Genomic DNA, 23,936 nt, shown 5'->3' with positions numbered 1-23,936 from the left:
GTCAGAATCATTAGTGGAGAAGCGCCACGAATGCAAAATTAAATAAACGGAAAGGCAATATTTTATGCATTTGTAAAGCAAATATATGTGGAGAAATTTAAGTGCACAAGCAGCGGATATACTATTGAATACTATATGAATGGAATTGCGAGGCGGATGCAGCAATTGTAATTTTAAAACACAACGAAAATGGGATTCGCAGAGCGAATACATATAAGAATTGCAATTGAGGAAATGAAAACTGATATTATTGAATAAAGGAAACATAAATACAATTAATTGGATTCGCAGAGCGAATACATGACTGAAGTTAAATGAAATAGTTTTTTCAACAGTTTTGAATTTTTATCAATTGTCCTTAAATTTCGTTCTCAGCATCCCATACCGACATCTCTTTCTGGTTCATATTCATAGTTACGGATTCGGGAGTTGGGTGGAGATACTTGACCAATTTGGATATCGGGCCTTGGTGGATATGGAACTCGAGATTGTTCAGCACTTTGGATTAAGGCAACTACCGATTCTTCGGTGGCTGAACTTTTCTTGCTTTGTTTTTTCGTCTTACGTTTCTTTGATTTGGAAGTTAGAAGATGTCAAGGAACTAGTTGGGGAAATGTCCGCCTCCGTAAAACTTTAGAATTGGGATCGTTTTCGCTGCCGCCCGTCGTTCTGTGATGGAGTATCTGATACCAGTGACAATTCGGATTGTTTTTGAGGTGGTGGTACTGGCGGAGCTGGTACTGATGAAGGTCCAAGTTGATCTTGAGATGCATTTTCGCTGGGTTCGTTCGGAGGGGCTGTTGTCCGTCGACGTTTAGGTTGCGGCTTTGTGTGTTTGCGAACGGTTAAAGCACGGGTGACGTTGGAATTTACGGATGAGACTACTGATGTGGTGTCTCGTTGTCGGTGATGGATTTTGAATTCTCCCCTCTTCTGTTTTCTCAAGTCATTGCTATGCTTGGCTATTTTTGTTTCCGTTGTTTGTTCTTATGGGGCGGGTCTGCGTTGTGCGTAAGTCCACAGATTAGTGGCGCCCTCCACTTTAGTGCCAGGTTTGCCAAATCACTGTCCCGAACTTTTACAGGTGCTCGTCCTGGCTCGTTGATGATTGTTGTCGCTGGGGAAGATTTGGTCACATACGATCCAGGTTTGAGTACTTCGTACAAACCAGCGGGCTGTTTTTTTGCTCTCTTCTTGTTCGGCAGGTTTCGGGCAAGTTTGATGTTCAAAGAGGCTTCAGTCTTGGGAATTGGGTTCGAAATTTTTTGATTGATTATGAATCGGGATTCCTTGTTATCGGAGTCACGATAGCGGCGGCCTGCGTCCTGTTGTGCCCAACACATACTTTTCTCAATCTCCAAATCTCTCCTATCAGGACTGATCCAGCCCAACTTGTCGAGGAAATCATCTGCGGGGACCGTGTCGGCATCTAAATAGTGGTTAATAATTTTTTCATAAGTTAGATTTAGACTCGAATGAACAGTACTAATATTTTTTAAATGCGTATTTTCGGGGTGACCAAAATGAGCTTCGAACGGTGTTATCTTTGTGGTTTTCTGTTTTGTTAGACGGAGATCTGAATAATCTGTTTAATCGCAGTGGAAGTAGCAAAGGTTTCTTTATTCTCAGCTTTCATGCAGGATAGACACCTTTTTATTGTTTGAATCATTCGCTTCACTAATCCAATAGCCCTATGATCACCTACAGGAGCGTCGAGAATGTCAATATTATTTTCATTGCAGTAACTTGCAACTTGTTTACCTGCTAGACAGGTGGCTTGATCTAAACGTATTGTTCGTGGAATTCCATGATCATATGCATTTTCTCGTAGAAATTTAACTACATTGGTCCGATTAGCCTTTTCAAAAATATCAATTGTGGGGTACATTGAATAACGATCAATACACGTTAGAAAGTAGATTTCTTTACCTTTTTCATTCAATATTGGACCTCCAAAGTCAATTTGAATTTCCTCATTAGGTTCTTGACATAATATATGTGGATGCCACTTAGATTTAGGGATGATAGGTTTGAGGTTCTTACCAATATCTGTACATGGAACACAATCAAAAGTTTTAGCAAGAATTTCCCTATGCATATAGGGCCACCATGCATATTGGGATAAGGAGATCATCCCCCAGCTTCCTGGATGCGTCATATGAATTGACTCGATTACAGCATCTTTGATCGAGTTCGGAATCGCGACGTGTTCGTCGACGCAAAGGCATCCGGACTTAACGTGAAGGTCCTTCCAGAAAGAGTGGATGTAGTGACTGACCTCTTTACATCTAGCCTCGTCATCTTGCATCACACAGTCCCTGATTTCTTTTAGGACAGCATCCTTGCTGGTGAGGACTGCGAAGAAGGACTTCGTATAGAGTTGATTTAAATTATTTTCAAAGATCTCCTCCCGGAATAGCTCGATGTCTCGGTGTTCGGGTGATGAAGAGGCCTTGGTATTGTTGATGCTTGCACTAGTGTTTGTATTTGGCGTGGATTGCGCTCTGAAGGTGACTCGGGGAGTTTGCGGTGAAGTTGAGGGATTGTTTTGAGCGGACTCATTAGCTATGTGACATTGTGATATGATTTACGTTATTGCTAGGATTGATGGTTGATTTGAGCTTTAAATTTCGTGACTAGATTTGTGGAGCGGATACAGTATTAATTTTAAGCAAGTGATTTGCGTGACAATTGAAGTTGGAAATGAATTTTGGATTGTAATTATTTACTTTTGCTAGAGTAGTGAGTGAGTTATTTGAGGCATTTGGAGCATGTGCGCTGCTTTATGCAATTTTGCAAGAGTGAACGCGCGTCTTGTTTACTTGTAATTGACTTTTGCTGGTATGGTGCTGCTTTTGGAATGGAGTTTTATTTGAGTGACTAAATAAAGTTGTAATTGCTTCACGAATGTAGCTACCATGAATTCCTCATCATATTATGTGATGCTTTTTGCTTCCTGATTTGGTTGGCGCAAAATATAATCAACTAATCCCATTCGAGTGCCAGGGATATGTTCTATATTAAAATCAAAGGGTAAGAAACGATCTATCCACCGTGTTAATCGGTTTTATAGGATTTATTTGAACGATGAGATTTTAAAACTGAAAGAAGTGCTCTATGATCTGTCAGTACTGTAAAATTTTTACCAAAAAGATAATATTTAAAGTATTCGATGGCCCAAACCACGCCAAGCATTTCTAGTTCATTGCTACTGTAACGTTCTTCATTGCTATTAAGGAAACGAGATGCAAAAGCTACCGTTTTCCACCCTTCACTATCCAATTGTTGAAGCGCAGCGCCTAGACCTTGGCGATATGCATCGCACTTGACCCGCGTTTTCAAGGTCGGATTAAAATAAGTATTTTCCGTAACATTTGCAATTGTAGTTTTAATATGTTCGAAATGAGTTTGGTGATTTTCAGTCCAGAGAAATTTTTAATTTTTCTTTCATTGAGGCCGAAGAGGTTGACAAATTTTTGCCAAATTGGGAATGAATTTGCTTAGATGATGAACACTACCCAAGAATGATTGTAGTTGTTTTAATGTTTTTGGAGCCTTGATTTCTGCTATTGCTGCTGTTTTCGATTCTATAGGTTTAATACCATTTTTGGAAAATGTGAAACCAATCCAGTTTATCCGGTGTTTTGCATAATGACATTTACTTAAGTTTATTCTGAGATTATCGGCGTCAAGTTTTTGTAAGCAATTGTAGTCGTATTGGATGTGTGATTCCTTACTCCCTTTGCCAACTATAAGTATGTCGTCAAGAAATTAATATTTATGAGTCAAACCAACCAATGTGTAATCCATGGCCTTTTGAAACTCCGCCGGCATATCGGTAAGACCATAAAACCCCGTTTTAAAACAATACGTACCAGTCGAATCACCACAAATAATATTGAAATTACAGAGTGGCGAAAGGTCTCCGGATGCAATTTTTGTTGGCCATATGCGTATTTTAGATCAATTGTTGAAAAATATACTTTTTCACCTGAATTGGAATCGTTGATGTGCTGTGAAATAGAATCGATAAGACTGTCTTTGTTCGGCATTTGGTACTTGTTTTTATGAATTGTTTTATTCAAAACTTTTGAATCAAGGGCTAATTTAAATGATTTGTCTTTTTTAAATGTGATTACGATTGGTGAAATAAAATTTTTATCAGAGCATTCCTTTAACTTTTCGATATGTCCCTGATCTGCGAGTTTCTTCAGTTCGTTGGATACTCTATGTAACAGATTTATAGGAACACGCCGCCCTTTTTGATGTGATGGGGTATAATGTTTATGAAATTTCGAGCGAACTGTATGTAATTCTGACTTCCCAATTCTGGAGGATAAATCAGGAAAATCGGTTGCAATTTGTTTTTCAATTGGACAGTATTCCTGTTCTACCTGATTAACTGTATTCGGGCTGTTAGATTGTTGAATTGAAAGTCCCAGGGCAGGGAACAGATCTCTACCCAATAGCGAACGATGACCATCTGTCACTACTTGAATTTCGATTGGATTCGCGTACCAATTGTCGCTTTGATTTGAGGTTCTAGAATAACTAGCGTTTGAATGAGTTCATTAGAGAAACTTTTCAATTGTTTGGGAACTGCCTCGCGTATCCACTTTGAATTTGAGTCTTGGGAAAAGATGGAGTTTGCCAGCGTTTCATTTATTATCGTGCAAACGCTGCCCGGATCCACCAAAACATTTGTTGCTGTATTTCCGAGTACCACAGGGAGATTAACTGCTTCTATAGAAGTTGTAGAGTCTGTTGAAGATACCGATGCAACGCAGTTATCCTCATCCGAAGAGTAGTTTGATTCCGAATCAGGGTTGAAATCTTCCGAAATTTGATTAACAATATCAGTATGATCTTCTTTTTCGACATTGTTGACCCGGGGTCTAGGTTTTGGGTATGAGCTAGGATCCTTGGGTTTGCGACAAACTTTAGCAAAATGATTTTCAATTCCACAGTTATTGCATTTCTTCCCTAGTGCAGGACATTTATTTCGATGTTCTGAAGTCCAATTCTTTCCACAAAAATGACAAGTCGTAGGCCTTTTCCGTGCAGTGGTGTTCATATTTGAGAAGGGTGTAGCGTTTGCGGTGCGCATCCGTTGTACTTGATTAACTGTGGTATTGAGTTCGGATTTACTTGCAGTCATTTTAAATTGATTGGGAGTACCCATTTCGATATTGATTGCAATTGCCAAAGCTTTATAGGGTTCTACCGTTTCTTTTAAAATCTCTTTTTGAATATCCTCATTTTGCATGTTGGCAATAAAAACGTCTCTGATAATGGTATCTCCCTTTTCTCCTAGATCACAGTTTTCGAAAAGTTCTTTGAGATGACCGTAGAATTTTTCTATTGGTTCCCCCTTCTGCTGTTTTCGCGTGAGAAAGAGATACCGATGAAAAGTTATTTTATGAACTCGAATGAAATTTTTGTTTAGGTTATCCCAGAGATTCCTTGTCGAAATTTCGTCCAAATTGGTAGTCGAACTCTTTGAATTGAAGACTCGTCAGCCTTCCGTTCCGAGACTCAAATACATCAACGAGGAGACTTTCCGACCACAGATTTTCCAAGGTTTGTCTCCGCACAGTGCACAGATAGCCTCAATGCGCAAGCAGTTGTTTTTCCATGCCGTCTCTGCTTGTTCATTAAGAGTACGTCGATCTCGTTCCGATTGTGCTGTGGGATTTTCAACCGTATCTTCGTAGGCGGGTTCAGGAGGTAGAATAACATGCTCTGGAGGGTCGACCAAGAGAAGATCCACTATAATCCCTTCACGAGCAAGAATCGCAAGTTTAAGTTGTGTTCTCCAATACTCCCATCGAAGAGGGGGTTCTAGAGTTGCTTTCTCCCAAAAAGGTTGAATTCCAAGTGGAGATTTGCCATTGTCCTTTATTGTTGACTGCGCCATGTTATAGCTTAGGTTAGCTCTTTGAAATGGATGAGTAGTGCGATTACACTATATTGAATCTATTGTGGAATTGCAGGGCGAATCCTGAATTATGTGTGTTTTACTAAATTTGCTAAACGGAACTGCAAGGTGAATCCAGATTAAGTTGAACTTGAGTAACTGAAGAGCAATTACAGAGACAACTTGAATTCAGGAGATTAATCGAGATTATGATTACTTAACATAAAATAGTATGAACAAACTGTGAAATAATTTAGTAGACCAGCGGGAATATAGTTTTATGTGAATAATAAAAGTCATCATAACCTTACTTATAAAACGCATGATATAAATACTAAAATAGAGGGTAATTTATAATTTAGTACACAGAAGGGTTTCAATATATATTTATGTATCCATAGGTATCACAGATCCAAAGAAACACCAAAACGCAGTGTTGCCTCGTCATGTTGTGACTTTTGTGTATAATGCTCCCTAGCTTTGCTCCATTTATATTGTTAATGTCTAACTGAAAAGTGATCTTGAAAACAGTATCATTTTTGCCCGCAATGTCTATTGATATAAAAGTTTTTGCGCGAACAAAAATTTCTCATTTTTTGAAAGTTGCATAAAGCTTTAAGGTTCCTTTTTTTTACTGTCTGGATGTTTTTTTTGACGCTTGGTCTACGAATTTTCCAATGTTATCCGAACTTTAATTGTTTAGATCAATATCTTGCTAGTTTTAAGACAAAAAATTAATTGTTAAGTTCTATCGTTAATTAAATTTTAATTAAAAAAACAAATGTGAGCTAAACGTTAAATTTGTTTCAATTGTTACTTCAAAAACACACACATCCACAAATTATATAAAAACTTCCGCATATTTCTATTACCATGTTAATCTATTAGCAATCTACTTAGTTAATGACTAATTAATTAGTTCTCATCAATTTGGTGACTCTTCTTTTGTGTTTTCACATCGATTTTGGCATTCTTCCATCGTGTTGTACATATTGAGGCGGATGGGTGCTATACAATTGCGTGTTCTGGTACACTTATTTCTTCTGGTGTCGAATATGTACCATATTGAGCCGCTCAAGCTCAAACAATCTAGTGAGATGCCTTCGTAGTAACAAGGCTGGTCGATTACTGAACTTTTCCAGTATACACTGGTTACATGAAGAGTCAAAATAACCAGGATATATAAACTAATAGCATACATCGCTGATTTTTTGCTTGCAAAATTAGGGAAAATCTGGGAAACTCTGATAAATGTGAGATTTATGGACAGAACTTGAGAGCGACTTCTGTGACTTTTGAAGCATGATGTGATTAATTAAACATTTATCCCCAGAAATATATTAATATATTCAAGCATAATCCCACCCCTACCCCCACCCTACCATTTATAACCGCGAAGCGGGGAGGGGGGGGGCACAGACGGAAAAGATGCGATGTCTGTGTTGATGAAGGTGATTGTGCTTTGAATGTCTTTTCACTCGGGATGCAGCTCAACATTACTTCACTGTATAAACGGGTACCCGTTTCGAGATGTGAGCGGATATAAGCGGAAAACTTTGCAAGAGATGCGCAGAATGCACTGAAATTTTGTAAGGAATATGATGAATGTGCTGAAAGTTTAGTTTTAGGTGCTGAATGTGCTGAATAAAAAGTTTTCCAGCGCTTGTCAACACATTTCTTACATAATTCCAGCACATTTTTCAGCACTTCTCTTACAAAAGTTCAGCAGTTTCAAAAATTGCGAATTCAGCTCTTTCAGCACAATCCTTACAAAATTTCAACACATTTCTTACAAAAATTCAGCACATCTTTCAACATATTGCTGGCATAAAGTCCACACTTCAAGAATTCTGCACAATTCTTGCATAATTTTAGCACTTCGGGAAAAACAGAGAAATTCACCGTTTTCAGCACATTTCTTTCATCAATTCAGCACGTTTCTTACAAAAACTCAGCACTTCTTCCAACACATTCCTTACATAAATTTAACACTTCAAAAGTTCAGCACAATTCCTACGTGAATTCAGCACTTCAAGAAAAAAGAGATTTTCAGCGCTTTCAGCACATTCCTTACATAAAATTGCAATTTTATTGTTCAATATTGCCTATAACGTAGTCAGTATGTACGGTTCTTCGTCTTTTGCAATTCAGTGGAGTCATTAACCAATCAAAAATCAGTTCTGTTCTTTATAATCAGTTCAGTTATTAGTTAATGATAACTATTATTTAAAAAAAACAGAACAACAGAAAAAAGCCACATTTTCACCTTATCTAACGGAAGGAAGAAGAACAGTTGCCTGGTTAAATTCAATTAGGTAAATTGGCTATATACTCCAGCTGCGAAAACTGCTTTATTTTAAGAGTTGACAAAAAGTCTTTTGGCAGACTTCCAACTGTTTTAGGGTTTGACTGCTCTAGTGCAATGCTGTTTAACCGTGCTGCGCAAACTATGCATTACAACGCACTGAGAGAGACAATGCGATGTTTTACACCGAAGCAGCGAAAGCCGTCCTTGAAAACTTCTACATGGACAGTTACTTGACTGAGTGGAGTCTCCTGAGAAAGCCACCAATAGATCGAAGGAATTGATACATCTTCTCCATCGCGGTGAGTTCAAGCTCACAAAGTTTGTAAGCAATGTGCCAAATCTGGCTGACCGAATTGATGTTTCTCCTCAAGCTACTGAGCCCAAAGTTATTGCTTCATGTCAGGAGGATTCACTGCATGTGCTAGGGCTAAAGTGGGATCACACTAATGACATTTTAGTTGTGAGTAGGGGTACAAGCTGCGCTATCACAAAGTCACTCACGTAGCGCTTGGTCCTACGTTTTGTCCCGAAAGTCTTCGGTCTTGTCGAACCATTTACTGTTGGGGCTCGAGTGCTCTTAAAAGACATCTGACGTGTCACAGGACAACATTGGGATGATGAGCTCCCGCAAGACAAGGTTCAAAGAATTTTGGTTTGGAGTGCGGACTTACCAAAGCTTGAAAACATTAAAATTCCGCGAAGTTATTTTACTGGACCCTCTGATAATGTAGAATTGCATGTGCCGTCGCACTCCTTCGAGCCCAAGTAACAACTCCAACGCGCGAGGTAAAAACAGAGCTTGCGTTTGTATTGGGGAAAGCGATCCTGGCACTAATAAAAGTAATGACTGTCCCAAAACTGGTATTGCAAGCAGCTCTACTTGCCGCTCGACTTTGAAGCCGAAAAGAAAGATCCTCTTGACAATAAATCAGTTAAACGGAGCAGCTGAATCGGTCCATATTTACCATTCCTTAGTGCAGACGAGCTAATCCGTTCCTCGGGCAGCATCAAGCGGTTAATGGATGTTGGGTTCAACGTAAGGCACCCAATCATCTTAGATGCGCATCATCCTTTTATAAAATTGTTCCTTGAACACACTCAAGCAAAGCTTTATCATCAAGGAAGAAGAACAGTTGCCTGGTTAAATTCAATTAGGTAAATTGGCTATATACTCCAGCTGCGAAAACTGCTTTATTTTAAGAGTTGACAAAAAGTCTTTTGGCAGACTTCCAACTGTTTTAGGGTTTGACTGCTCTAGTGCAATGCTGTTTAACCGTGCTGCGCAAACTATGCATTACAACGCACTGAGAGAGACAATGCGATGTTTTACACCGAAGCTGCGAAAGCCGTCCTTGAAAACTTCTACATGGACAGTTACTTGACTGAGTGGAGTCTCCTGAGAAAGCCACCAATAGATCGAAGGAATTGATACATCTTCTCCATCGCGGTGAGTTCAAGCTCACAAAGTTTGTAAGTAATGTGCCAAATCTGGCTGACCGAATTGATGTTTCTCCTCAAGCTACTGAGCCCAAAATTATTGCTTCATGTCAGGAGGATTCACTGCATGTGCTAGGGCTAAAGTGGGATCACACTAAGGACATTTTAGTTGTGAGTAGTGGTACAAGCTGCGCTATCACAAAGTCACTCACGTAGCGCTTGGTCCTACGTTTTGTCCCGAAAGTCTTTGGTCTTGTCGAACCATTTACTGTTGGGGCTCGAGTGCTCTTAAAAGACATCTGACGTGTCACAGGACAACATTGGGATGATGAGCTCCCGCAAGACAAGGTTCAAAGAATTTTGGTTTGGAGTGCGGACTTACCAAAGCTTGAAAACATTAAAATTCCTCGAAGTTATTTTACTGGACCCTCTGATAATGTAGAATTGCATGTGCCGTCGCACTCCTTCGAGCCCAAGTAACAACTCCAACGCGCGAGGTAAAATCAGAGCTTGCGTTTGTATTGGGGAAAGCGATCCTGGCACCAATAAAAGTAATGACTGTCCCAAAACTGGTATTGCAAGCAGCTCTACTTGCCGCTCGACTTTGAAACCGAAAAGAAAGATCCTCTTGACAATAAATCAGTTAAACGGAGCAGCTGAATCGGTCCATATTCACCGTTCCTTAGTGCAGATGAGCTAATCCGTTCCTCGGGCAGCATCAAGCGGTTAATGGATGTTGGGTTCAACGTAAGGCACCCAATCATCTTAGATGCGCATCATCCTTTTATAAAATTGTTCCTTGAACACACTCACGCAAAGCTTTATCATCAAGGCGATGAATACCTAAGATCATTTGTGCGGGAATACAATAGAGTACTGAAACTAAGATCATCTTTGCGTTCCGTCAAAGCACACTGACTGAGATGCCAAAAATTCCAAGCTGTAACTATGCAACCAATCATCTCTGACTTACCTTAGGAGAGACTTGCTTACCAGTCTCCTCCCTTCAAGAATACGGGCGTTGACTACTTAAGGCCATTCTATGTTACTGTCCGCCGTACTATTTGGAAAAGTTGGGGCTTCCTCTTCAACTGTCTCACTACTCGCGCTGTACATGTCGAGATAGTTACATCCTTGGACACCAGTTCTTGTGTTATGGGAGCTGAGCGGTTTGTGTCACGTAGCGGTACACCTGCCATCATTTGGTCGGAAAATGGCACTATTTTTATTGGAGCTGAGAAAGAACTCCGAGAAATTGTCGAAAAGTGGAACATTGTCAATATTGTAGCTGAGCTTGCTCACAAAGGTATAAAAAGGAGGTTCAGTCCACCCAGCGCACCACATCAGGCTGGTATCTGAGAGAGGTTGGTACGCAGCTTCAAGCGCGTGTTGTATACTATTCTTGGCGCGCGTCGCCTCACGGATGAGGTGCTGCATACTACCTTTTGTCTCGTTGAGAATGCTCTCAATTCGCATCATTTAACACCCGTAAGCGCTAATCCGTGCAATTTGAACGCTTTAACGCCCAACCACTTTCTTTTAGGAGAATACTCTACCGGTGTGCCGTCTCTTGTCGGCAATAATGAATTTAACCATCGTAAACGTTACGCCCGTGCGCAGTCGTACGCTAATGCGATCTGGTCCCGTTGGATCAGAGAGTACGTACCCACGCTGAACCGACGCTCTAAGTGGCAGACGCCTGCCGAGCAATACCTTAAGACCGGTGAATTGGTTTGGAGAGTTGAGGAAACCAACCCTAGGTGTTACTACACTACCGCTCGGATTTTGGAACTTCGTTACGGCTCCGATAGCTTCGCGCGCTCTGTCGACTGTTTCACTTGTCCGCCCGCTTGTAAAACTTATGACAGTTTTCCCATCATCTTCTTCCGGGACGGAGGATGTTACATAGTAAATAAAACTATATATGCCAATCAGAATCGAGTTTTTCTAAATAACAAATAGGCATATAAAACGTCGCAAATAAGAGTAAAATAAGTTCTAATATACGTAGAATGTTCCGAGAAAGTTCAATTAACCTAATTTCAAGTAAATATAACCACTATATGCATCGATGAAGAAGTTTTCGGCTTAAATTTTTTTAAGTTTTTCCAGACAATTGTTGACTGATTATGAACCGATTTTGGCGTCAATAACATCAGACAAAAACCAGTAAAAGAGCATCAAAAAACCTTGCCATCTAAACTCTCGCTTGTCACTCTGAACTCTATAAGGCTAATACGTTCGTTGCTTACAGTTGAATACGTTTTGAGTAAGATTTGAATCTTCGAACTACAGTTCTTTACTGAGTTTATACTCTGGTGCTGCTTCTGTATTTAGAGGAGTAAAAAACTTTTTGAAAATATATAAAATAAACGATGAAAGTGTCGAGTGTAATTGTGGACCGAAAGCGTTGAAATTATGTAAGATAGGTGGTAACTTGAACTATATGTAAGAAATGGACTGACAAGTGCTGAAAAAGAAAATTTTTCAGCGGATAAATCTTACATAATTATCCGCTTAATGTTTTGAAACGTGCTGAAATTGTGTAAGAAATGTGTTGAAAATTCAGCACGTTAAGCGGATAGTTATTTAAGATTTATCCGCTGAAAAATATTTTTGTTTTCAGCGGTTGTCAGCGCATTTTTTACATAACTTTTGTGAAAAGTTTCGACCCGGCTATATACCCAACGGGTACGACCGTTAAAGTTTTTCAATGTTTCTGATTTTTTTTATTGAAAACGAATTGTGCTTTTATAAATTAAAAAAAAAATGCAATTTAGAATCAAATCAACTCTATTATTACAAACTAAACTGATTTCTGATTAAATGACTATTGTTAGAGCTTTGTTAATTAGTTCCATCCAGCCGAACAAATTCTCAATATAGCCTACTTGCGACTAAATTATCTTAAGAATTCAAAATTTCTTAAAATTTTTTGGCAAAACTTCAACTGTTTTCGAAGTTGAACTGATTGTTAACGCTAGTAATTTTACAAACCCACAGAAAGAATATAAAAATGCTATCAATGCTCTCAAAAATGCAATCCTCGACCGAAGAAGAGACCGTACTTGACTTTAATTGGCTATGAACAAACTTTACTTACAGTGCTGTCCACAGTGCTGGACTGTCTATTTATAGTCAATATTGCGCCCCATACTGGAAATATAAAGTTTTCCATAACACGAGGTCAAAACCTGGAGTGCTCTGGTTTCAAGATAGCACGTCTCTGTTTCAGTCGGAGAACAGTCAAATTTGCAAAGACAAGCCCTTGGCCACAACGTGTTACGGCTGTGCTCAACAGCTCTGCTACAGCGACATCAACTCTAAATGCAGCAGTAAGAAGTTACTTTTTTCCATAATAATTTCACAACATAAATCACACTCAAATCAAAGATATTCAACGACTCGGCTTCTCGCAGTTTGATCATTTCTCGCAGGTGATAACCAGCCTTTTGCTAATATTATGTCGTAATCAATTAGAATCACAACTTCTAAAAACTTCAATTACCCAAACTTTTTTCTTTTCTCGTACTTGAATTTGATAAGCGAAATTACAAAAGTGTTAATTTAGCAAACCTATCTTAAGACTGCCAAAAATAGGGTCAATATCTAACTTTTTTGCTAATCCGATTGAACAGACAGTTTTTGATGAAGCAGGGAAATGTTTACAAATGGAAAAGTTTGCAAAAAGCATGAAATAAGTCTCAAAGATTAGACTGTGTAAATAAAGACATCAAATGAGGTATACTGCACAAAGTGTATGTATCATGTATGACACCCCCCGCAGTTTTCCTAATAAAATTGGAGAGCATTTGCCTGACGGAGAATATATACAATTATTAACACAATCACCTGTTAAATATGTATCGGAAAAAATGTCCTGGTTAAGAATAGCTAATAATAGTTTATTAAATTTGACTGCTTTTTAAGTTTTTAGTAAACAATCTTCTCTCGTTCTATCGTTATCAACCATTTTGCCTCGAAAGCTGTAAACTCGTAAACCGTATTGTGGACGAAATTCTCGAGTCACTAATTTAGCACATTCGCGTGTCAGGGGTTGATATCGATCCAATAACCAGCGAGTTGTTTCGTTCTTAAGCATTTTTAGCGCCAGTGTTCTAGAATCGATTTAACCACGTGCAAAAGTTCTAAGTGCTCTTCCCAACTTAACAAAAAAAATTATTCAAGTCAGAAACTTTGAACCGTGAAAATGTTTTGGAATGTTTGTCTCTAGTACAGGTCAAGAAGAGTCCTTTTTCGTCAATTTAACATTAATTCAAGAAACTTTCATATAACTGCCAATAATCCTATATGAAATTGGTCATCAATTCTGTTTTCAATGTGTTTTCAGTTTGTACTGAAACTTACAAGTTTGTCATACGGTATGGGTAATCATCATATATCCATAACCGTATTTTAGTTCTAATTATCCATTTGAAGGACCCGTGCTTTTGTTGCCCAGTTTAAATTTAGTTCATCACGTTTTCTTTGTAACTTCCTGTCTGTTCATCCTTTAGACAAGAAATTGTCTGTTCAGCTCATAAACAAATCAATACGTTCTTCCTGTCTTATGATTATGTTGTGAACAAACTTTCATTTCCTTTTTGGTTCTAATTTGTAATCTAAATTATTCATTCCCCGATTTGCAGTTCTGTAAACCAGTTTCAATTTTAGTAATTCGCTTCTCACTTGCACTCGCTCAAATAGAATCGCGCCATTCGCACCGCGATTAACCAATTCAATAATTGTAAATTCTAACTGCATAGAATTAAGTACCATTCACGGCGCAATTGCCTTGACCGAATTGTGAGATAAGCATTCGCGACTCGATCAGCTCTATCAGAAGTAATTGAGTATAGCATGGCGCAGTCAGCAGCTGAATCAAAGAAGACACCTCTTCACGTCGATGCATTTTGGGAAAGGCCTACTGCCACTCCTCCGTTGACGTGGGATAAATGGGCTCAACAGTGGAAGCTCGCATTGCTAGCAAAAGAAGGAATACAGCTCGAAAATCTCTTGAATGATCCACCAACAGCGGTAACATACCCACCCGAGCCAACCTACGAGGAATCAACGGAGAACCAGACGCAAGCAACTGAAAGGGATAGAAAGATCCGTAACCAACAACTCTAGGTAAACTGGCAAAATCGTTGCAAAATGATTGATGAAATTGGTATCTTGTGTGGAGATAAACCATGGGGGATCTGTGAGCAAAAATCAATATCGATGCTATATTTGAGCATTGGCACGGAGGGAGGACGTATTTTTAAAAGCAAACACCCTCATTTCCTAATAGAAAAACAGCCATTTAAGGAATTATGGCAAGCAATGGAGGATTCCTTTACAAAAGTGAGAAATATCACGTACGACCGTTTTGTCTTCTACTCCTGCAAGCAACAGAAAATTGAATCTGTTGAAAGTTCCTACGATCGCCTAATAGAACAAGCCAAAAATTGTTGTTTAGGAAGTGAAGAAACTACATTTATTCGAGATGCTTTCACACTAAACATGATAGATCATGAAACCCAAAAGGAGTTATTGAAGGAAACAGTTGAACCGTGCAATGCACTTGAAATAGCAATTCAAATGGAGATGGGGGCACAAAATCAGCAAAAGATCAATCAGAATTTGATGCCAGCTACAAACTCAGTAAATGTTGTCAACAATTACCTACCACGCAATCGCAATGCGAATGCTCAAAAAACTAGAAAACTAGAAGGGATTTCACACGATATCCAACTGTACACCAAAACTACCAATATAGTAGTATCTGTACCAATTGCAGCCAACGGTGGAGTCGTAATCACTGACGAATTTGCCCCGCAAATGGGAAAAAGTGTAATAATTGCGGAATAATTAGCCATTTTGCGAGAAAATGTCGAAAACCGAAACGATCACAGGTACAAGCATCTAAAGCTCCACAAACAATTGTCAACAAAATTGACAAGACTCCTGAAAAAAGTGACGACCAAGAGTCTGTTAACTATATAACTAGTTACTAACAATTATATGACCAAATCTACGATTCCAATTACGATAGCGACTCTGACAACTACGTAGCGACAATATCATGTGAATCAGCAAATCAACTTGAACCCCTGGATGCTAAAGTACAATTCGGAGAGGTAAAAGCAACCGCCATGATTGACTCCGGGAGTGCAGTTAGTCTAATCACAAAAACATTAGCAAGTCAAATACTTTGAGCTACACAATCTGCAAAGTGGATCACTAAGAGGGAAAAGAGGGACCTAAAAACATTCTCCAATGATCCGATCAAAGTCCTCGGACATCTTGAGACAACGGTTGCATACAATAATTGGATAGACAGAGAAGCCAATCTGACAGTGTTGGAAGACGGTCACAAAATCATCTATGGCAGAGACCTCTTCACAAGCCTTGGCCTTGCAGTTGTACAACAACAACAACCTGATAATGGCAAATGTGTCAATAACATTAATAATTCCACTTGTAAAATTAAAGAGACAATCGCGGCGCAATTTCCTTATTTAGTTTCAAGAATTGGTTTTTCCAAGACACATAGAGCGAAATCAAAATATCATCAAAAGTTTACAGCAAAGCATCAAAAAGGTCGGCGCGTTCCAAGAAATTTCCAACCTAGAGTCAAGGCGGAATTAAAACGCTTACATAATGGAGGTTATATGGAAAACCTATCTAGTTGCTCAGACAATCATTTCATATCTCCGATCGTGATCACAGTAAAGAAAGACCAATCTATCAAACTCGCATTAGATTCCAAAGTACTAAATAAAGCAACACACAAAAATAAATATCAAATGCCTAACATTGACATGCTAATTGACACAATATCACAACATCTTACTAACACTCAAAATGGTCAACAAGCATATTTCACCACATTAGACTTAAAATACGCTTACAGTCAACTAAAATTACACCATGATGCTGCGAAACACTGTAACTTCAACATTATCTGTGGAGAGTCCACGGGCACCTATAGATTCAAAACTGGATTCTATGGCCTTGATGGCATGCCGGCAGAGGTTCAAAATTTAATGGACTATACATTAATAGGTCTACAACACACCTATTGCTTTTCAGATGACATAATAATTGTTAGTACTGGAACTGAAACAGATCATTTGGCATACGTTACAAAACTTTTAAAAAAGCTAGACGAAGACAATTTAAGAATAAATATTCAAAAAGGTCATTTTGCAAAAACAGAAATTGAATGGTTAGGATATAAGTTTACCCAATTTGGTATATCACCATTAGAAAGTAAAACAGCAGCAGTTTTAACAATACCACCACCAAAAACACGAGAACGCCTACGATCCTTTCTCGGGTCAGTACATTATATTGGCAAATTAACCACATCTAGCAGAATTATATCATCCACTTGGACCACTTCTCAAAAAATCCACAAAATTTTTTTATTTGGACAGAAGACCATACCAAACCGTTTCAATTATTCAAAGAAAAAATTGCCAACAGCACAGAAAATAGTAATTACAATCCTAAATTAGACGTTCGAGTTAAATGTGACGTGTTGCGTTCGGGATTGGGAGCAGCACTTGAACAGAAAACACCCGGAGGTTGGAAACCAATAGCATTTGCGTCATTATTCCTAAACTAAACAGAAGAACGTTACAGTGTTATCGAATTAGAACTATTGAGAATAGTTTGGTCGATTGACTATTTTAAATACTACCTATATGGAAAAAACTTCACTGCTATAACAGACCATCGAGCATTATTGTCCATATTAAAGGAACACAGATCGAACAAATCTTACAATAGCCGCCTTTCCACTTGGATAGACAGACTACTTCCATACAACTTCACAATTGAACACACGACGGGAGCAAAAATGGGCGTAGTGGATTATATATCTAGAAACCTATTCGCAAGAGCTAAAAAAGTCTCTACAGATGATGAACACTTTCTAGTAGCAACAATACCTAAAATTTGTAATTCAATGAAAGATCACATTAAAAATAAACGGAACACACTACAAAAATTTAATAGCATATTAAAGTTACATTCACCTTCATCTTATTCAAAACAGTCAATCGCACCGCAAATGCATACCTCATTAAATACTAATTCACAAATTAGTATTATACCAGTTGCCCCACAATGACTAATTTCTAGAAAGTAACTACCATTCGTGCCGCAATTAACACTTTCAGATTCGATAGTTAATCCTCAATCAAATATACCATTCGCATTGCAAATGCCTCTTAAAATGAGAAGATCACAATTTGCACCAAAAAACCACACAACAAATAATTCACATTGCATTAACAAATTTGCTGCAAAAGCAGTGCAAATGTCAGATAATAAAGAATGTGAACACTCTGAACAAATAAACCCAATAAAGCCCATTGATGGTATTAAGTCAAATAATCCACCCAACAAATACCGTAAATTAAACGCAAAAATTCAAATTCCTAAATATAAATACAACCTGCAAAAGAAATACTCGCTTTTTGACCCAAATAGATTCAAATTTCACTCCACTTTGAATAATCCTATCAAATCGCTCAACGCAAACAACTCTGTCAATCTACTCAACAAGATGCCAAAACTAAAAGCAACAAGAACAAAATCTACTCCAACGAAGGCACGAGTGACTTTTTCTGACACAACCCCATCAGCACCCGCCAAAACCACTACCTTTAATACCGAAACCCCATCAGGCAGTTTGATCGACGCGGCCGAAGATATTTGCTTCACAGAAACACTAAATAAGATATTTAGCAAAAAACTACAGGCCATTCTCACCGGAAAGGATGCAAATCTCGAAGAATTGCGAGATTGTGTCATACGAGACGACCCTGACAGACTACAAGAGATAAGCCCCCTACATCTTCTCATATTGGCGGGATCTCAGTGTGAAGCACGCATGTGTCTGCCTAGAAGAAAGAATAGCGATACCAAAAGCAAAAAAGGATGCCGTGTTGGAGGATATACACTCAACTCATCCTGGGAGTTTCGCAATGCTTTAACTAGCGCAGAATAATTGGTGGCCATATATCCACCGGGATATACTGGCAAAAGCCAGCGAGTGCAAAGCCTGCTCGGAAATTGGTAAGAACTTAAAATCAGTGACGACGAAATACAAATAGACTTTGGTGGGCCAATACTTAATGAAAAAGGTATAGAACAGTATTTCATAAACAAGTGTAGATAGATATTCAAAATATCCATTCGCAGAAATAATAAATAACGCTTCTGGTACAAATGTAATTAATTTCTTAAACAAATACATATATAACCACGGGGTTCTAAGAACCATTAGATTATATCTAGCTCGATGTTTTACAGGGAAAAAGTTTAAAACATTTTCTACAGAAAAATACATTACACCTATATATGCACCAGCAAATGATCACAGATCAATAGGTCTAGTAGAACGCTTTATTCAAACAATTAAACGACAATTATCATGCTTGAAAACACAACTGAATAAAAATTATAACTTAGAACAATCCCTACATGCAATTATACAACGACTGAGAATTTCGAATGAAAAAACAATAGACATCACACCATTTGAGGCACACTTCGGTAGGAAATGTAAAACACCAATTTCTAATATCACCACTAAACCTAATAACGAAAATTTAAATTACAATAAATGAATTACAAACTATTTAAATGAAGACACAATACCAGGTCGCTCGTATCTAACGGAGGAACAGTGGGCATCTACGGCCTTATGCTCGGATACGGAGATAGAAAAGGTCATCTGCGCCGCAAGTGCCCGCGCACAGAAACAGGAGGACAAAATGAAAGACGGAGAACAGCGACTAATCTGGTCAGAAGGGGTGAGCAGGCCAATTCCGTGTTCTGAAAGAAGCGTTCAAGTCAAACTAGCGAGGAAATTCTATGACAGTCAGCGTCAAAAGAAAAATCTCGACGGTTTATACGAAGTGCTCGCTCCTGGTAGCACTGTATGTAAAGTCAGCCCAACCACGAGCGTTATTAAAGAGCCCAACGGACAAGAAGTAAGGATGCGAAATTCCGATATCGCCAAATTTGGTACAAATGCGGAACGCGATACATAAAGCGTAGACCGAAGAAAATCTACGAAAAAACGGTCGAACAGAAAATAGTAAAACAAAGAAGGGACCTAGTTGGAAACAATCTCGGGGACAAAAAGATAAAGAGAAACAAGAAACAAGCAGACGATATCAGTGTTGTATCATCGGGCAGATCCTGCATCTCTACGGCCACTAAAATTGCGCGCTCACTGAAAATGAGAATCCCAAAACGCAATCCAATACACGATGACGCATTAGCAAATAGACATGTTATAACTCAGATTTTTGACTTCAGTCCACCTGTGCCAATTGAGCCCCCACCACATAATCCGAACGTAGCTGGACCATCCGCGGCACGAGTGGCTTCTCCTCAAATGCCAACGTCTATCCTACGCAAAAAAGAAAAACGACAACTAACGATGAGTGATACTTCCGATTCGGATACTTCATCAGTAAGAAAAGGCAAAAGAACCCTTAAAAGATAAAAGAAGTCTTCGACGCCGATAGTGGAAAATATTCAGAAAACAGAAGGATTTTCAACAGAAATTCCCAAATCAAATACTGAATTCATTGGGGAGGTCTCGCCACGAAACCCTAATGAGCGATGGACAACGGATCCAAATTCAAATCTTCCAAAAGAAATGACAGTTTTGCAGGCCGAAAACCTAGATCACTCAGTTTCTGAATAAAACTCGATAAAGTTTCTGAACTTTATATTTTGATCTAGTATTTAATATATTAACTACTTTATAACGGTTGAATATTTATTAATTTTTTGATTTTTTTTACTAATTTTTCTCCCAACAGGGGGAAATGTCATACGGTATGGATAATCATCATATATCCATAACCGTATTTTAGTTCTAATTATCCATTTTGAAGCACCAGTGCTTTTGTTGCCCAGTTTAAATTTAGTTCACACGTGTTCTTTGTAACTTCATGTCTGTTCATCCTCTAGACAGGAAACTGTCTGTTCAGCTCATAAACAAATCGAAACGTTGTTCTTGTCTTATGATTATGTTGTGAACAAACTTTCATTTCCTTTTTGGTTCTAATTTGTAATCTAAATTATTCATTCTCCGATTTGCAGTTCTGTAAACCAGTTTCAATTTAACTTTAGTAATTCGCTTCTCAATTGCACTCGCTCAAATCGAATCGCGCCATTCGCTTCGCGATTAACCAATTCAATAATTGTAAATTCTAACTGCATAGAATCAAGTGCCATTCGCGGCGCAATTGCCCTGACCGAATTGTGAGATAAGCATTCGCGACTCGATTAGCTCAATCAGAAGTAATTGAGTATAACAAAGTTAACCATTCGACTTGCAAGTTTTACAAGTTAACCATTCGACTTGCAAGTTCTTACAAGTTAACCATTCGACTTGCAAGTTCTTACAAGTTAACCGTTCGACCTGCAAGTTCTTACAAGTTAACCATTCGACCTGCAAGTTCTTACAAGTTAACCATTCGACCTGCAAGTTCTTACAAGATAACCATTCGACCTGCAAGTTCTTACAAGTTAACCACTTTTTTGCAAGAAACTTGCAAGTTTTTACAAGTTAACCGTTCGGTCTCGACCCGGGCTGCTTTATTTTAACCACAAAAATCGGTGGGATATTTCGGGTTTGGATGTTTCCGACACTTATCTGCGCCTAAGTTTTGGCTGTTTTTTAGTTACCCGAATCATATGATTTTTTTTCAAAATAATCGCAATAAATTGGTTTTGGTCTGGCACGGCCACTGGATCTTGAACTGGGAAATTGTCTGTTGAAAGACAGGTGTGCATTTTCTCGGGCACTTTTTGTAGACCGTTGGTGGAGGGAGCATGGTCTTACAAAAGAATAGTTATTTCTGGCGGCGCTGTAATTTTGAATGAGGGTCCTCATAGCCTCAGAACATTAGGCTTCTTTGGGAGGCGCACTTGCGTTGGGCGATATATATATATATATATATATATATATATATATATATATATATATAAAAGCGGTTGGATGAAACGCTACTCGCTGGAGCCCTGTTGTTTGTGTTTGACGCATTTGTTCTCTTTTTGTTTGATCCTAAGCTTTTCGATTTTATCCTTGGTTGATTTTCCAAACCTTCGTGGGCCGCGTCGTTCAACATAGTCCTTTAGTGGCGTTTTTATTTGTTCCCGTGTTCCAAATTTGGCTGTATAACAGCTCCGAAATGTAGCCACAAGTTTGCCCCGGTCTTGTTTTTTTTAAATGTTAGGTCTAGTGCTGATTATTTTAATGCTATCACTTCATAAAGGTACTATCTTTTCATAAATGTTCTCTAGAATCTCCCGTCCCAGAACAAAGTGGCCTCTGATCAGGCAAGTTCCAGACAATTGTCCAGACAAAAGTGCGCTCGAAGACTTTTCCAGACCATGTAATTCGAGCGCATCGGGAACATGTGTGCGCTCGAAACTGGTCCGATAAGGGGTCACTTCGGTCTGGCCACCTCGACCTGGGGTGACCTCTTGTTCCTTTGCGTTTTTCAATCCATTTTAAATTGCTGAGATTTCTCCGATAAGGAAACTGGGAAGCAAACCTTTTCCGATTAAAAAAAACCGAGGCTCACTGTCGGTGCTTTTCCAGGCTCTGTTTGTTGCCTCCATGTAGCGGGTGCTTCTTAGTTCTATATGTCGACGGTAGCCCTCAACATGCTTTTCTTGACCTCAAGATCGCTCCTGTAAGTCTTTTCACACTTCTTGTCCGGTAAGATTGACTCCTGATGATGTTTTGATCTAAATAGTGGCTATAAGCATGTTCTCCTGGGACTTGTTAGATAGTGGCGGAGAACATAAAGAGTAGTAATTATTCCTCCAAAGTGCTTTTTGGCGGGTGAAATCTATGTAGTCTTTTGTTAACATATATTCGTAGTTGGTTTCTTACTAACTTTCTGAGAGGTTTGAGGTGAAAGAGTTTTAGGCATTTTTTTCTTTCCTAATCCATGCAAAACGGAGTTTTATTGTTTGAGTGAGTTCTATTGAGCTTTTGGCACAGTAATTGTTAGTGGGGGCTGCTATAATATCAATATTAATACGAGAGCAAAAAATTTTATCTAACTAAACATAATTTTCCGAATCCTTTCTTTCAATGTTTTCAAAAATTTCCCTAGATTAGATACCACGCTTGATCAAGTCAAATTGTATGGATAACAACAAGATTTGAAAAGGAGCTCCTTAACAATTTGGTTATCCTTAGTCAATTTGTGTTATCGATTAATCCAGCCGTTGTTCGTTTTCAAATTTAATCTATTGCCAACAAAAAAAATTTGTTGTTTTTTTTCTAAGATTGGTCCTCCAAACACTAATTCAAGTTCTTCTTTTCCTGGTTTGTTACATGCTTGATGTAGTGAGAATTGTTGAGTTCACTTAACTGTTTTATAGTTCTTAGTATTCTTGATATAGGATTTATTTTCTACTGACTTGAAAATCAGTTCACAATTCATGTAGGGTCACCAGCAATGCGTGGCCATATAAATCATGCGCCAAGTTCGCTGGTGGCTGGCTTGGTCTTCGTCTATGAGCAACTCCCGAAAAGGTTTAGGGACTAAAAATTTTATGACTATCATCTAGCGAAGCACAAATGAGATTAGATGGTTTTCTGGGTGGAGGACATATCCTTTCGAACATGACACTGCCAGCAGGTTTTCTAGATTCTTAGGGTTGTTAGATGCAGAACCTATGGTTAATTTTTTATTGAGTCAAAGTAATCATAGATGAGAACGGGAAATTGATTATTGGTTGGTATTTGCAAAAAATGAGGTATTAAATTTCGCTTTGATAATTTGAAAGAATGGAAAATTTTTTTTAAATTAAGAATTGCGTGAACTGATCAAATTAGGTTCAGGCGCCATCAGAGATATAATATGAAAAGTGATACAACGCATTGTATTTAAAAGATTTTTTTAGAGAAAATACATGATTAACAATTCAGAATTGACAACATGAGAACTTGAGAATTGCAATGGAAGAATAACGGAAAATTCGAAAAAATATTTTTTCTGAGAAAAATTTTAAAATATTTGCCGCCTATCTTAGTTTTAAATTTTATAAAATACTCGAGAATCACATTGAGAATCGCTCGTGTTACAATTTTAAGTTTCATCAACAATTCACTAACGTTTTTTGCCTCATGATTTGCTAGGTTGCGTTTGCTTCTATTCGGGGATACATATATTTGTGTCGCATACAGAATTGAAGGGGAACATTTGCTGATTACTTGAGTCGATTCTGTTG

General features: G+C 38.4%; 1 protein-coding gene across 1 annotated transcript in view; it reads left to right on the top strand.

The window, feature by feature from the left end:
• The window catches only part of LOC142345477 (uncharacterized), a 120,226-nt gene that overhangs the window by 4,985 nt on the left and 91,305 nt on the right, over nucleotides 1-23,936 (top strand). The window contains exon 2 of the mRNA XM_075397540.1: nucleotides 12,898-12,997. Coding sequence (XP_075253655.1) covers nucleotides 12,898-12,997 — 100 coding nt within the window. The remainder of the gene's footprint in view (nucleotides 1-12,897; nucleotides 12,998-23,936) is intronic.

This window comes from Convolutriloba macropyga, chromosome 9 (genome assembly GCF_964194025.1).
Source record: "Convolutriloba macropyga chromosome 9, txConMacr16.3, whole genome shotgun sequence".
In the NCBI taxonomy this organism is placed as follows: domain Eukaryota; kingdom Metazoa; phylum Xenacoelomorpha; order Acoela; family Convolutidae; genus Convolutriloba; species Convolutriloba macropyga.
Note: the sequence above shows the minus strand (reverse complement) of the source record. Positions and strands in the feature narration are given on the sequence as shown.